General features: G+C 35.9%; 1 protein-coding gene across 1 annotated transcript in view; it reads right to left on the reverse strand.

Moving 5' to 3' along the window:
* Positions 1–230: 230 nt before the first annotated feature.
* slc12a2 (solute carrier family 12 member 2) overlaps positions 231–15,794 on the reverse strand; it is a 96,127-nt gene continuing 80,563 nt past the window's right edge. The window contains exons 17-23 of the mRNA XM_056467494.1: positions 12,544–12,664; positions 12,066–12,188; positions 8,046–8,157; positions 7,385–7,471; positions 6,095–6,230; positions 5,004–5,071; positions 231–3,200 (exon numbers count right to left, since the gene is read on the reverse strand). Of these exons, the coding sequence (XP_056323469.1) occupies positions 3,065–3,200; positions 5,004–5,071; positions 6,095–6,230; positions 7,385–7,471; positions 8,046–8,157; positions 12,066–12,188; positions 12,544–12,664 (783 nt within the window). The 3' untranslated portion in view covers positions 231–3,064. The remainder of the gene's footprint in view (positions 3,201–5,003; positions 5,072–6,094; positions 6,231–7,384; positions 7,472–8,045; positions 8,158–12,065; positions 12,189–12,543; positions 12,665–15,794) is intronic.

The following is a 15,794-nucleotide window of genomic DNA, read 5'->3' on the forward strand; positions in this document are numbered from 1 at the left end:
TAAAATTTAAGTTTTGTTTCTAAAGCCCTAAAAATAAAACACTTGAAATTCAATGTTGTTTTTTGTACATTAAATGTTTTTACCAAAATCTCATACGTAGTATACTTGAAATTAATGTTGAAATAATCAACCTAATTTCTAGAACCTATTTATCATTACCGCAACCATATACATATATACATGAGTGTAAATATAAGTGGAATGCTGTACAACTCAAACACACAAGCAAATGATTTTCTTTTCAGTTTATTTTTATATATTGCAATAAGGATGTACAAAGCATCGATACCCTTAACCGTTAAAATGTTAGAAAAAAGCATATATGTGACAATAACAGTACAGTATATCAAAACATTACAGTTCCAGCGCAATCGATCAGATCTACCCTCATGGTTTAGCAGAAAACTCAAACCACTGGTCAACAGAGTGTTTCATTAAAAGGCATATAAAAGATAGAAATGTGACCAAACATTGAGAAAGAGACCAAAGATGAGATTTTGCTGACTAAATCCAAACAAACAATTAATAATAATAAAGTTCACATTTTGAAACTACTGTAACATAAGAGGGGTTGGAAAAGAGAGAAACAAAGAATATATAATTAAATAAATATTTTTCACCATTTTAATTTGCATTAATCCACTCCTTTGATTAATCCGGTTAGGTTAAAATATATATACACAAGTTAGTAAGGAAGTATAGTGTGAACTACTTTATCTGGAACTTCTTGACCTTGATGTGTTAACTCATTTTTCACATGTAGCAATATGCAAATGAGACTTTGGCAACACACTCTGCAAGGTGAAAAATGCTATCACATGCCAAGGGTAAAGTAAGAAAAAAAGAAAAACAAGTGGTCGTCTAGAGGAAACACCAGTGGAACCTTTAAGAGGCACTTTTAAAGCACCTCATGTTATGGAAACCTACAGCTGCAACTAGATGCATTTCTACATCAGTGAGAAACACGCAATATATGATTGTGACACTTTCTCCCAACAATCTCTAAACATTATATATACACACAAGCGTCTTTACCAAATCAAGATGACGGGTATTAGTTGAACTGGTGATTTGGGTGAATGAGTGCTGTACAGCCACACCAACGTACAAACACAGAACAGATTTTCAACGAGTAAGATTGTACCGTCAGCTTCACTAACTTCACCCACTTCAAACCAAAACACATGCGGCGCACACACATTTAAGTACTTTTAAATACTAGTTTATACTGAGAACTATAAATATGAATATATTCATTCTAACTGTCACATTTCTCAATTGGACAAACGGCAGGGCTTGTGAATCCGACGCACAGAGAACCTGCAACAGCACAACACACACTGAGCCTGGAAACGAAAGTAGTGTTGGAAACCAAAGAGTGACAAACGCAAAAGAGCTAATGTGGTGGATGCGCAAACAGTTACCCATGTTGCTAACCGACCAACACTTCAGTTAGTAACCACTTTAAACTAAGGCATGATGGGCCATTCGACAAACATTTGGTCACATCCCAGCATTCATTCACAAGAATCGATTGGACAAACATTCAGGAACAGGAGAAACTGAAATACGGATCAGTTTTCTCAATGGCTGTCCAGATATCTGAAAAAAACAAAAACAACTGACAGAATCTCCGACGTTTAAGATGAACCCGGCACTCAATCCTGAGTTTAGATTACACGATTTCAAAGAGTCGCACGCAGTCCATCTGCATAGAAGAACAAATCAGTTTTATTCAACGCTGAAAACATTCTTACAGCTTCAAATAACACTTCATCTCCATTAAGGCCTTTAACTGCAGAAATGCACTGACCAAAAAACACTATGAAAGTGAGGGAAGACCAGCTTTGGTTGGTTACTGTAACGGTATAACCGTCAATGTAAAGTTGAAATGTGGCATTTAAACTGAAAACAAGAGTTTTTAATAGAATTTAATTCCAGACTCCTTTAGATGTCAAAAAAAAAAGATGAGCTTTTTGGAGACTAATGGGGTGGTGTTCAAAATTACATTCTAGCTCAGTCATCCGTCCATCTATTTTCTATCTCTCAATCTCCCTCTTCTGATCTGCATTCGCATACTAGTCAATAAACTAGCCAGTATGGCTTGAAAACAGTAAAAACAACAATTACTATTATCATCTGTTAAGGCAAAGATCTCCTCTGTAGCAGGATTTGTGATTCCAGGGCTTTGCTCTTATTTGGCTTATTGTTATTTTGAAATGACCTGATGCCTCTTCCTTCAGACAGCACACATCAGCCGCTTTTTTCATCGTCAAACCAAAAACCGTTTAACTGCACACAAAGAAAAACTAATATAGTTTTGTTAAAGATCTGACTTTTTACATTAGACTACTTGAAAGATGATTGTAATCACCTCGTAGTTCAGGTTGACCATCGCAACAGCAACAACATGGAGGGGGCACTGCACTAAAACTCCAACTCATTTAATGCTAAAAGGAAGACGTAAAACTCTACAAAAAAGCGAAAGAGTATCGTCAAAGACGGTGCAGCGGAACCTTGGTCCACTTGCGTTAAAATGTGATCAAATCAAGATCGATTTACATTTAAAACCCAATAAAAACAAGCAGCCTAAATCTAGTTCTTTATAAATCATCAGTCAGGGAAAGTTTAAGATTTTAATCTGATTGCACAGGAAGGCACATCCACAAGGCTATAAAAAGTGTTGCAAAGAATTACGCTTTTCTTCAAATTGAGAAAATAAGAAATGAGGTGATTATTGCTTCATAAAGAGCAAATTTAAAAGAAAGAGAAAAAAAATATATCCACAACTCAAAAAGTTGTGACAGTCATAATAATGATAACAATCAGTGTAACAATGTGTGCTCTAAAACCTTTGAGCTGAAGACTATAGAAACCACCAAGCCATGATCTTTCCCGTTTTACGTCTGAGGCGTGGAAGAAAAGAACCACTCTGGAACATCCTTTTGTTTCAGCTTTGTTGAGAAATGTCTATCAGCATCTTTAAAACCTTCATCATCATTATCAGTCAGAGGTGCTGTACTCGTTACATGTGTGCTCGTGGGGGCAGTTGTGTCTGAGCTCTTTAGGAGTAGAACGTGAGAACGCTCTGATGGTTCCCGCGCACTAAGAGGATGGGCGGCAGGTCTTTGGATAGTGTGTCTAGCCAGGCCATATAAAGGGCACTGGAGACGGCTCCTTTCCTGGCCAGCGGCATACTCCTATTACAAGGCAAGCAAGCACACGCACACGCACACACGCACACGCACACACACACACACACACACACACACACACACACACACACACACACACACACACACACACACACACACACACACACACACACACACAATGTTAATGCTGGCTAATAACGAAAGGAAATCTTAACAAAAAAAACCAACAACACATGATTGATTCAGCTAACTCAATGGCACTTGTTAAGTAGAATTGGCACTGGTACATGAGCCTGTATCAAATGACTATTTAATCTCTCTCACTGCAATCATGGCTGTCATCTGTGAATGACTGCAAACACAGCACTTATATTTACAAAGTTACCATTAGTTTAGGTTTAGCTTTTATTGTTTGTGCACTAATGTTTGTATTAGACCATATGCTTTTTGGCAGAATAATATGGGGCACCACAGGGTTCAGATGTGGGTCCTTGTACATCATCTCTTAAGTCTTTGCCCTCTTTAGTGATATTTATGATGTTATACAAACTGTGAAAATTCATAGTGTGAGACCATTGCCTGTACTTTATGTTTATTTCATATATTTGTGTATAACTTAATTTTTATGTTTAATGTACCGGTTAAGGCCAATAGATTTTTTTTCTAAACAAAACTAATGTAATTATTTCGTGGCCGTGTGTTTTAATTAGTCAAAACAAGAACATTTTAGTTGTGCACAATTTTTGCAATATAATGTTTATTTTGTTTTTTAAATGAAAAGTTTAACATTGTTTAATTCAATTCATCTTTACTTCTATAGCACTTTTACATTGTATATTGTGACAAAGCAGCTTAACATAGAAGTTCTAGTAAATTGAAACTGTGTCAGTCCAGTTTTCAGAGTAGAATTTCAGTTTAGTTCATTTCAGTGTGGTTTAATTTTCACTGCTAAGCAAATCCACCAATGCACAGCTCCACAAGTCTCAAACAAAGCAAGCCAGTGGCGAGGAACAAAACTTCACCAATTGATGAAAGTGAAGTATATATATATATTTAGTAATTTATAAGTATATTTATTATTGAGACAACTACATGAATAATTAAAAATATATATTTGTTGGCTTTCATTTATAAATATTATGTCCGCTCCCCCTAACTTCTGTAAATAGTACTTGTATAGATGGAAGATCATGTAAAGGGATATATTGCTGTTATTATCATGAATAACTGTGTAATTGTTTTTAGTTTTCCCTTCCTTGATTAGTGAATTTAATTCTGGGAATTTGCTGTCTAACAGCTGTTGTGAATTATATCTCTTTGAAAAGTTTTTTTGAGATGGACTGTTGGTGATTTGATGGATGTCAGCCTGATTGGATAGCTTTACTTAGAAAAAGGAAAGTTAAGACCCGTTTAAAATAATTTGAGACGTACAACACAATATTTCAGTGAATTTAAGACTTTTTATGGCCTAAAAAGGTAACACTTTATTTTGATGGTCCATTTGACTATTAGAATACTGTCTGCTTAATATCTGTTGCTACTGCTCCTTCAACAGACATTTAACTGACTATAAAAAAAACTTTGCAAGAACATGTCAACTTACACTAACCCTAACCTAACAGCCTACTTATAATCTAATGAGAATTAGTTGACATGTAGATGCAACGTAATTTAAATTCAACAAAAACGGACCATCTAAATACAATGTGACCCCTAAAATGTTATTTTTTAAATTTAAGACTTTAAGACCCCCTGGACACCCTGTTATTTGTCTGCAGCTTACCTACCTCCACCAATAGGTGGCAGCAAGTAACGTTTTTATGTATCATAAAAACTTTTGTAACTTACATGACAATGAGGTTGGCTGTGCTTGAGTGCTCCTTCAACAGCTCATTCAGTCTAATCTGACGGTTACCCTAAAGAAACAAACAAATCAATTAGCAGGAAGACAGAGTATCGATTAACAAAGACAAGCAAAAGACAGAGCATTTACGCTATGAAATCACAACTCTCTATTATGAATTGGCCCACCCCAAAATTATAAATTAAACACGTTTTGGCAGATTTTTAAAAAAAATAATTTTAAATTTGAAATATATTATGTGGTGGACTGAGAATATTTAATAAATAAATTACATAATATTCATTTTGTGGTGAACTGCTGTAACTAAGATTAGTCCTGTTCTTTAAATTTAACTGTGTCAGACATTGTTTTCACAGCTAAAAAGTCATTAAATTTACCAGTTTAAAGATTCTTAAATATACAGTTGAAGTCAAAATTTTTAGACCTAGACCAGAATTTAACCTAGTTAAGCCTTTAAATGTCACTTTAAGCTGTATAGAAGTGTCTTGAAAAATATCTAGTAAAATATTATTTACTGTCATCATGGCAAAGATAAAACAAATCAGTTAATAGAGATGAGTTATTAAAACTATTATGTTTAGAAATGTGCTGAAAAAAATCTGCTCTCAATTAAACAGAAATTAGGGGAAAAATAAACAGGGGGGCTAATAATTCAGGGGGGCTAATAATTCTGACTTCAACTGTATGTCTTCTGTCACCAGGAAGTGTGTTGTTCTAGTTCTTATCTACTATCACAAGTGTGGTTCCACATGTTTATTTTTGCTCTCTGTTGACTCATTAATATTCTGTTCAGTTAAAGATTTTACTACTCATGTTATAGTGTTTCTCTTTATACTGGCTTTCTTTTTAATTAATCACACTGCTTTAATATCTAAATAACCTCTTTTGTTGTGCTATCATGACTTCTCAGTTTCAGCAAAAACATAAAAAAATAATTATTATTAGTTACTGTAAAGTATTTGCAATTCATATAATTAAATTCACAATTTCTTCCCAAATATGTGATGAAGAAAAATTTATCTTTGTTTGATCAATCAGTTTGTTGTTTTTTTCGACTGCTGGTAAATATTTAAACCTTGGCTTTGTAGAGCTCCAGCTCATTGTCTGTGATCCTCCAGGGTTCTTCGCTCTTCAGCTTCTCAGCAGCTTCCTGCTCCATGTCATCTTCTCTCAGTTTATATGGCTCGATCATTTGAGCAAACTCTGTCAAACTGAATACAAAAGCAAAAAGGTTGGCATTAGTAAAAGCTGAAGTGGAACTTTTACTTTTGTTCTAAGAAAAATATGCTCTTCAATGCAATAGGAAACCTCTGAAAGTGAAGCCACTGATTTCAAAATAATTCAATTAATTAATAAATTTTTAACTGCTTACTAATGTCTGTTGATGCTTATTTGACAGATGGCTTTGGCTCAGCTAACAATAACAACAGCTGATAGTTGACATTATTAAATCACAGGTTTTTTCCTATTTTGAAATTGGTGGAAACTACAGCTGCTTTTACACCATCATTTTACACGGAATGGTTCTTTTTGCTTAATCTATGCTGATCCAGTCCACAGTAGTGCTGATAACGGAATTCTTTGGAATGTAATAGTCCTTGCCTTGCCAATGTAAGTGTAAAATTTAAATCACAATATGAATAATGACCAGAGATTTTTGTTTTTGTAACTCCTTTTCCCCCTGATATTTACTTTGTGGAATAACAAAAAATAAAATAATAATAAAATAAAATTCTATAAAGAAACTAGCAGTCAGTAAACGGAGTGGCAATGTCATGTGCACACACTCTATCAGTCCACTGTCCCAGTGTGGATGGTAGGGTGATTCCTAGAATGATTTGTAATTGTGCGGTGTCATTCCAGGCTCACATGGAAAATCAACTGGAATCATAGAACAGTTCGGAACGATAGTGGAAAAGCTACTTTTGATCCTTGCTTTAGGGGTACTTGTGTGTGTAATTGCTAGAATAAGGGCTTTTATCTGATCCGTGCACATAATAGTAATCGCCCATCCACAGTTCAAAATTAATTCAGCAGTATCAGTAAAGAATCCTGTAAAAAATGCTTCACTGAAAGGATTTGTTTTTGCTTTTAGATAATGCTTCATCACCTCTACTGTGCAATTCATGTTAATAAATTAATAATTACTTCTCAAATATGCAATGATAAAAAAAAGAATCTCCTCTTGATCAATTACTTTGTTGTTTTTGCAGGCATGTTGAATTAAATTCAGTAGAATCATTAAAGAATCTTGTAAAAATGCATTTAAAATGCTTCACTGATGAACAGTTCAACCGTTTTGAAGAATATTTCAGAAAATTGTATAAAAAAACATGTCTTATGATAAGTATTGTGCAGATCATACCCCTCAGACTTTGGCTTTGTGTTGATGTCGCCAAGGACTGTGATGTCAGAGAAATCGATCCTGAACTTGCTGAGCAATGTGGCCATGCTAAGGACAGAACAACAAAATCTCATTACATATTTATCGGGCAATAATAAATAATTCACACAATATCTGCCACTGCTTCCTCACAGCTCAGAATGTTCTTTAAATTATCCTGAAAGGTTACATGCAGGAGGGAAGTGAGGATGAGTTTAGAATGTTTTCTGATCCTTGCAAATTGATCACTGATTAAAACTGAATCTGATTCGCTGTCATGATACACTGCAGTGAATCCATGAAAAATAAATCTACAGATACACTGTACAGTTGAACACCTCTCACAGTTTCTATGAAGACCCTGCTGCTGGAACACGTCTAATTATAGCTAACAAAGGCCCTGGCAGCAGCTGCAGGGGACAATGGGAAGCATTTGTCTCTTACACACAATACCTCCATGTGCATTCAGAGAAATAGAGTGTGCGCCATGTTGGGAGCGCTTTATGTCGAAAGAAACATGGCATACTAATATTATCCTGAGTCCAGCTTACACTAACCTGCCTCATCTCTCCACAGAACTAGAACAGATTCTGGTATGATCATGAAATGATATGTATAGTATTATAGAAGCTTTAGAACTCACGCTCTGCGATCATGGTCTATTCTGTTGATCTTCCCACCGATGAACACACGAATCTTACAGTCCTTCCATTTCTTCTTGTTGGCGATAAGATAGGGGATCAGTAGAGTCAGACCTGACACAGATAAAGAACATGAAATTAATACAAGAGCAGACTTGTTCTAGCAGTAGAAACTTGAAATAAACTATGCATGTACATCTGACCTAAAACCTGTCAAGTGTTTCTGTGTGAATGAAATGCTGCAGAACCACTTCACTGTTGTCAAAACCATCTTTACTGTGTTAAACTGGATATCAATGGTTAAAGGGAGAGTTCATCAAAAACAACTGAACTTTACTTACCCTCAAGTGATTCTAGAACTTTGAGTTTCTTTTTTTCTGTTCAAACAGAAGATAAACCTGTAGCCACTGAAATCCATTGTAGAAAGAAACAACAATAGGGAAGTCATTGCCTACTGGTTTCCATCTTCAAAATAGCAACATTTCTGAATATCTTATTTTGTGTTCATCAGAAAAAAAGTAAGTGGAGGTTGAATAAATGACAGAATTTTCAATTTTGAGTGAACCATGCTTTTTAATAGCCTTGGAAGACAAGACCAATGAGAAAACACTGGTTTGTGAAATAGTAAGCTCTCCCCCTTGTCTTCAGAGCATTTAATGCAATTCCTTGTCATTTCAAAAGCACTTCTCATTTCTACACCAGAACACCACTGTACTGACCAGCTTTTCTTGTTTGCCCATCAAATCTTAGCGGCACATTTGGTCTTTGGTAATGAGCCCAAAACAGCACAAGGTATGCCAAGATGCTGGCTGCCAGTCTCCTCATATCAAGACATTTACATTTACTTATTTAGCAAACACTTTTATTCAAAGTGACTTACAAATGAGGAACACCACAAGCGAAACTGCTAGAAATGGAGAAGTTCCACCAATACAAAGGTTTAGAACAGAACAAGCTGGAACAGGGAGGGATTAAGGAACTGAAACCTGCAGTACAGTGTCCCTCCAGCAACAGGTCTCTGAACGACCCTAGCATGGACAAAAACATGTTTTTGAACAGAAAAACAGAAACCATGTTCATGGATGCGCTAAAGTAAGATATAGTGAAGACAATAACTTCCATGATTCCACTATCATTCACGAATATGCACTCCCTAGTGGCTAAACTTAAACACTGTGCCTTTCTCAAGACATTGACACTTCTGTACAGAATCACCAGAGCCACAGTCTTCACACCTACTGTGCTCTTACAATTGGAATCAGTTCATGTAATGCAGTAAATGGACACATTTTAATATACTGAGGTTTTAAATGGCTAAGCAAGCATAATATTTTTTGCTTATAAGAAGAGCATTTGGAAATATACTGTATAATCAAACACACTGCCAAGTTGCTTCATCACAAAAGGTAATCATTTGCAAGTGCTTTTAAGTCTTGCCAATTTAACTGTTCAGATAATTATAAACCGGTTAAGTTAAATGAGACGGGTTACAATGTGTTTAACTGTCGTTTTTTTGAAGAGTATTCACATAAACAGCCTATTATATCTGATGTGACAGTGACAGTTGTGAGAAAAAGCAAAAGTGTGTCACTGTACAAGATTTGTGGATTTGGTCTTAATGTACTGTACCTGTGTTATTAATAAACTGTGTTTTTGAAGGTGCAGTAGAGGTGATTGTCTTCAGAAAGATTTTTTTGTGCTGGTTGAATGTCTCTCCACATTCCAATAGTAATTGTTAAAGTAAATGTATTTTTATATTCTGGGTAAGGCATAAGACAAACAAAATGTTCATCCAATTAAAACTTGTCAGGTCGATAATTCCCATAATTCTGATAAATAGCCCAAACTTTATGTCAACAAATATAGATTTGAAAAACTGCGCACCAATTCACGCAGATCCACTTGCGTGTGGACACAAGAGAGTGACAGCGGTAAAAACACATGCTGAATCATAACTTTTTAAAATCCTGAATCAATATTGGAGTCACTTTTGCATGCTGGAGGAAGGATGACAGCATGGCTGAAGTATTTCTTTTAGACAGGTAATGTTATGTTTTGAAAGTATTGTAGTCACGCGAAGCTTGTGTAGATTTTGTTGAATTACGAATGGATTATATGCACGGATGTTCAGCCACTGAAATCTTTCGGCGAAAGTCTGAAGTGACTACTTTCAATTTGGGAAAAAGTTATTTTCAAAGTACCTTTTATAGCATCAATAATATAGATTTTTAGTTAGTTTAACAACAAAACATAAGTAAACGGCACTATTGCACCTAGCCTGCTTTAGTGAAGTGAAGTTGGTTATATTCACATTGGTTCATTTTTGACCAGCGATCCTTGCATGCATGAAATATCGCTAGATATAACCGTTTTTAGCTCGAAACTGTAGTATCTAAAAAATAAATTTAAAACAATTATAATAAAAAAATTTATTAAATGAAAATGGGAAAGTTTTCTAACTGGTGAATGACATGATTTAGTGGGTTGTCATCTTTAAAGTGCGTGTTCCTAATTTTAGGAGGCGTGGCTTTGGACAACAGGGGAGGGACTCCGTTTCAAAGATATTATTATGCTGACGGATAACATTTTGGCAGATCACCTACTGCACCTTTAAAGTTAGTCAAACAACAAAAAAACTAAGAAAATCACTCATTTGTTACTTTAATATGAATCTAATCTTCAATTAGGGATGCTCATTTCGGTTCATTTTGTCAACCGACAACTGCCGCTCAATAACCGAATATTAACCGTTAACAGGTCAGATTAATATCAAATTATTACTTAATAAAAATAAGACTTGATGTGTCTAATTTGTGTCTGACATAATAAATATTGCACTTTAAAATACTGATTTATTTTAACATGTGAACAAAAGCATACAGAACATATAAACAACAGCACATATTCATACATTCACACATAAGCACCTGCACAGCATAGAAAAACAGAAAAAACTAAATAAAATGAATAAAATAAATACTCCTGCCCTGGATATTTTATTTAAATGACAAGTTTAGATTACAGAACGAAAACACTGGCTGAATCCTTTTTAAGAACTGGCATATGCTGTTTGTCCAATCAAATGTATTTTTCTTTCCGTCAAATAAAAATAGCAGGCCACCTCAAATCAATGCTCCATGGAAAATTTGCATTTCATCAACCCTGCTTTCCTTTGATTGAAGAATGAACAAAAAAATAAATAAAAAACGCAACTGACATAACACGCTTTTTCTGCTTTTTTTTAACAGCAAGCACACATCACACAACGGCAAAAATGTGAAGCGCGAAGGCCGCCTCAAAACGCTCGCGGCCGTTAGTAAACCATTCAAAAGACCCTTTCAATTCAAAAAACGTGTTCGCTGTCATCTGCCCCTTATGCAGCCAAGCTTTAAAAATATATATAATAATATTTTTAATCACTTAACTGATACTATTAATCGGGTTAATCAGTTATTATGAGCATCCCTATCTTCAAACAAAACCGTATTTAAACATTTTGTTGAGCATTTCTTCTGAAACTTTTTTTATTCTCATTTTACTACAGTTTACTTGTCTTGAATAATACCTTGAGAATGTTTTACTTAATTAGGCTTTCACTGAGCATAGTTCTGGTATTAGATTGTGTGATATTGAAATTGCCACTGAAAAAGGTTGAAATGTCATTTGCATATAAAATTTTTATATGGAAACCATCTTAATTGCAGAAAAGCAGAACTAGATCATGATATCTCTATTTGCGATGTAGGGATTTTGGTCATATCTCAGTAAGATTACAAGTTTTCAAATCCCCCTACTTGTTGGATTTTATGAATTGCTTTCTAATTGCAAAGACTATTCCTAGCACTGTGAAAACAACAATTGTTCTTTAAAAACTTTAAAAAAACGCAGGTAAGCCCTTTACATCACCTGCCTTTTTTTGTCTCCATTGACTTGTCTTTTCGTTATATTTTGAATAAATAATTCCAACATAAAAATCAAACAATTTGATTACTGAATGTAACTGCAAATGTTTTTAAACTTACCCCCGTCATCAAAGAGCCACCAAACATCCACTGTCCCCTTCCCCTGTTTCTGCTGAAACTGTTGACTGGCATCCAACAACCTTTGATCAGCTACATTTAGAGGAACTGTCGGGCTCTTTTTATCTGAAATGACATATAAACACACTCAGACTCCAGATAAAGAGACATAGAAGTCATTTCTAATAGTATCATCAGATAAATTCATAAGCGGACAGAACAAAGGAAAGACGCTGAAGCAGAATCTTCAGAGGGAAAGAGAAAAGCAGCCCTGCAGGAAGACACATAGTATTAGATAACAGACAGGAAGTGACATCGTCAGAGCTGAAACGCACACTAGCACATGTAGATGTGAAGGTCAGATATCAAACCAGCAGAAAACACTCAAGAAAGCAGCGCGTCCTAAAAATTTCATGAAGAAAAAGTGCATGCAGGTCTGAGACAGATGGAGCAATGAACGAAAATGAAAGAATCGTCCTGCCTTTCTTCAACAGCGGCTGAGTGTGGGCTTTGCCATCATCATCCTCATCTGGATAACATTTTGAAAAAAACACAAGAGGGTTAAAGTCTGCTAATGCTGCAATAGGAAACATATGCGTCAGTCAAACACAATGAGACATTTGTTCTTCTGCTGCAGTTTATTACATGAGTGTGAGGCTGGTCACCTGCTGAGGAAACCTCAGGAGCTCCATCATCACCAACATATCCAGTAAAACACACAGATGACATCAAACATTCATCCACATGCCACTAATATGACTTGACAGGTTAACCAAAAAGCCCATGCTGTTTTCTGTACAAAGCTTTCAAACTTTAAGTGCAACCCACCTCACGCACGCATGCATGCACACACACATCTGAAATCCTCCTAATTCAACCACCTTGAGACTATCTAAAGAATAGAAAGGTATTCAGAAGACTCAAAGTTTTACAAATTGGAATACTGAATATAAGATCCTCACTGTTAGAAAATATTTTTGAGTTGCAGAATTCTAAAATGCTTTTGAAAATGCTTTTTATTTGCTTGAACTAAACTAAAATAAATGTATCCCATGCATGTATTAAAGCAGCATAACGGAAAATCCAAAACATCTCACAGAAGCTATATGCTAAAAAAAGAATATCATTCAGGGGAACAAAACATTTGCCCAGTTTACTGCCAAAGACTTGCAAGATAACCTAAAGTGAGGAAGAAAGATACCTCAATGCAATGAATGGCCTTTGACTCTGAAGACCTTACTGAACAGCACTCTTTCCCATGAAGAGCATTAAAGGCTGATTTGACTAGGCTAAAAATAATCTGAATGAAGAAGTCTTTAAAAATGTTTTATGGATTGATGTGACCGAACTGAAACATGTGGATCCATGGATTAACAGTTTATATTGGGACAAAAAAGACAAGACTTATTACCAGAAAAATATTACCCCCCAATGTAGAGGTGGGCCAGTCCTGTGTTATAGGGAAGCTGTGCTTTTGCAGGAAGATTACCATAGATTCTTTGAAGTATCAGTCCATATTAACACTGATACAGGACAATTCAGCAAGACATTCACACCAAAGAATCGATCCGAATCTTCTAAAGCTTGGATCAGGGATCATTCTATAAATGTTTTTGAGGAGCCTGTCTTCAGGTCTTCAGGTTTAAATGTTAAACGTATTTGATGAACCATAAAAGCAGTTGGATGAAGTTTATTATTTTGGTCACACCATTTTAAAAGGTTCAATTCTAGCTATTAACAAACCATTAACTTTGACTTTTGCTGCAATAAACTCACTAATTAATTCACTGCTTATTAATAGTTATTAGGACAGTAATTGGTTTAGATATTGGTTAGGATTAGGGTGTAGATTAGTATAAAAAAGTACTTTATAAGTACTAATAAACATCCAATATAGTAATATGCAAGCTAGGAGGCAACGGTTTCAATGGGAGAATTGGTCCCTATACTAAAGTGCTACCATCAGTGTGACGAATACAAGCATCTCATCACATGTGATCTTTTAACATCCTTACAATTAAATTCACCTTTATTTGTATAGCACTTTTATAATGTAGATTGTGTCAAAGCAGCTTCACATAGAAGATCATAGTAAATAGAAACCGTGTCAGTTCAGTTTTCAGTGTTTACGTTTAGTTCAGTTCAGTGTGGTTTAATAATCACTACTGAGAGTCCAAACACCAAAGAGCAAATCCATGGATGCGCAGCTCTACAGATCCTGAACCATGCAAGCCAGTGGCGACAGCGGTAAGGAAAAACCTTCACCAATTGGCAAAAGTGAAGATTTAAAAAACCTCGAGAGAAACCAGGCTCAGTTGGGCACGACCATTTCTCCTATGGCCAAACATCTTGTGTAGAGCTGCAGTCTAGGCGCTGGAGAAGCTGGACGTCAGTGAGACTTTACAACTCAACAAGAAATCTGAAAGAGGGCCAAAGAGGGCTTTCTTTAAAAATTCTGGCCATCCCTGAATGTACAACACAGCGAACCTTGAAGCGGATGGGCTACAGCAGTAAAAGACCACACCGGGTGTCACTCCTGTCAGCTAAAAACAAGAAACTAAGGCTACGATTCGCACATGCTCTCCAAAACTGGACAATAGAAGTTTGGAAAAACATTGCCTGGTCTGATGAGTCTCGATTTTTGCTGCAGTATTTGGATGGTAGGGTCAGGATTTGACATCAACAACTTGAAAGCATGGATCCATTCTGCCTTGTATCAACGGTTCAGGCAGGTGGTGGTGTAAAGTTGGGCCCATTAGTACCAATTGAGCCATGGCATAAAGTGCAAATCATCTCAAACTGGTTTCTTGAACATGACAATGAGTTCACTGTACTCAAATGCCTCCAGCTTATGTTAAAAGGTTCAATTCTAGCTATTAACAAACCATTAACTATGACTTTTGCTGCAATAAGCTCCTAATCCACTAAGGTAGTAATTGGGTTTAGGTATTGGTTATGATTGGGGTGTAGATTAGGATCATGGACAGCCAATATGGTAATAATATGCATGCTAATAAGCAACTATTTCAATGGGAGAATTGGTCCCAACACTAAAGTGTTACCATTAGATTTTCAAGTAAGGAATGGACCAATACTCCAGAAAACAGGTGACAGAAGCCTTGAAGACCAGACTAAATATCTCAGGAGAAATTTCTTGTCCTAATGGGAAACTCCCAATCATGCAAATTTCTACTGAAGAGACTAGATTTCACAGAACAATTGGGAAAAGTTACCACAACGCAAGTTCTATGTTCGATGTTTAAAAACTCAACTTTGTTTTAGAAATTCTCCAGACAAAAAGTTTAGGAGATGGCAAATACTAACATCTTTAGAACTCAACAGGAAATCTGTATATCCAAAGAGGGCTCCCTTTAAAAATTCTGGCAGTTCTCATCCTTTTTTCACATTTTCCCTCATCTGCTTGCCTCCCGCAGCCCCTTGCAGCTATATTTGTTTTTTATGGTTATTTTCTCAGCCTTCAGAGAGCCCTCCAATGTCAGATGGTGCTGAGAGGGTTGATACTTCAGACCTCTGAGTAATTTATCATAGATGGACTACAAACACGACATGCCGTGCAAGCACTCGCTCTGTTCTCAGCCTAGACCCTTTAGAGAACATGCTGTTGTTTGTTGTGTTGTGTTGGTCAGATAGTTAAGAAAACACATGGAGTGTGGATGACATGGGATGTGAAATGTTTTCTGATGAGAACTGGCCCCAAAGGGACATGCTGGA

This window comes from Danio aesculapii, chromosome 10 (assembly GCF_903798145.1).
Source record: "Danio aesculapii chromosome 10, fDanAes4.1, whole genome shotgun sequence".
In the NCBI taxonomy this organism is placed as follows: Eukaryota; Metazoa; Chordata; class Actinopteri; order Cypriniformes; family Danionidae; genus Danio; species Danio aesculapii.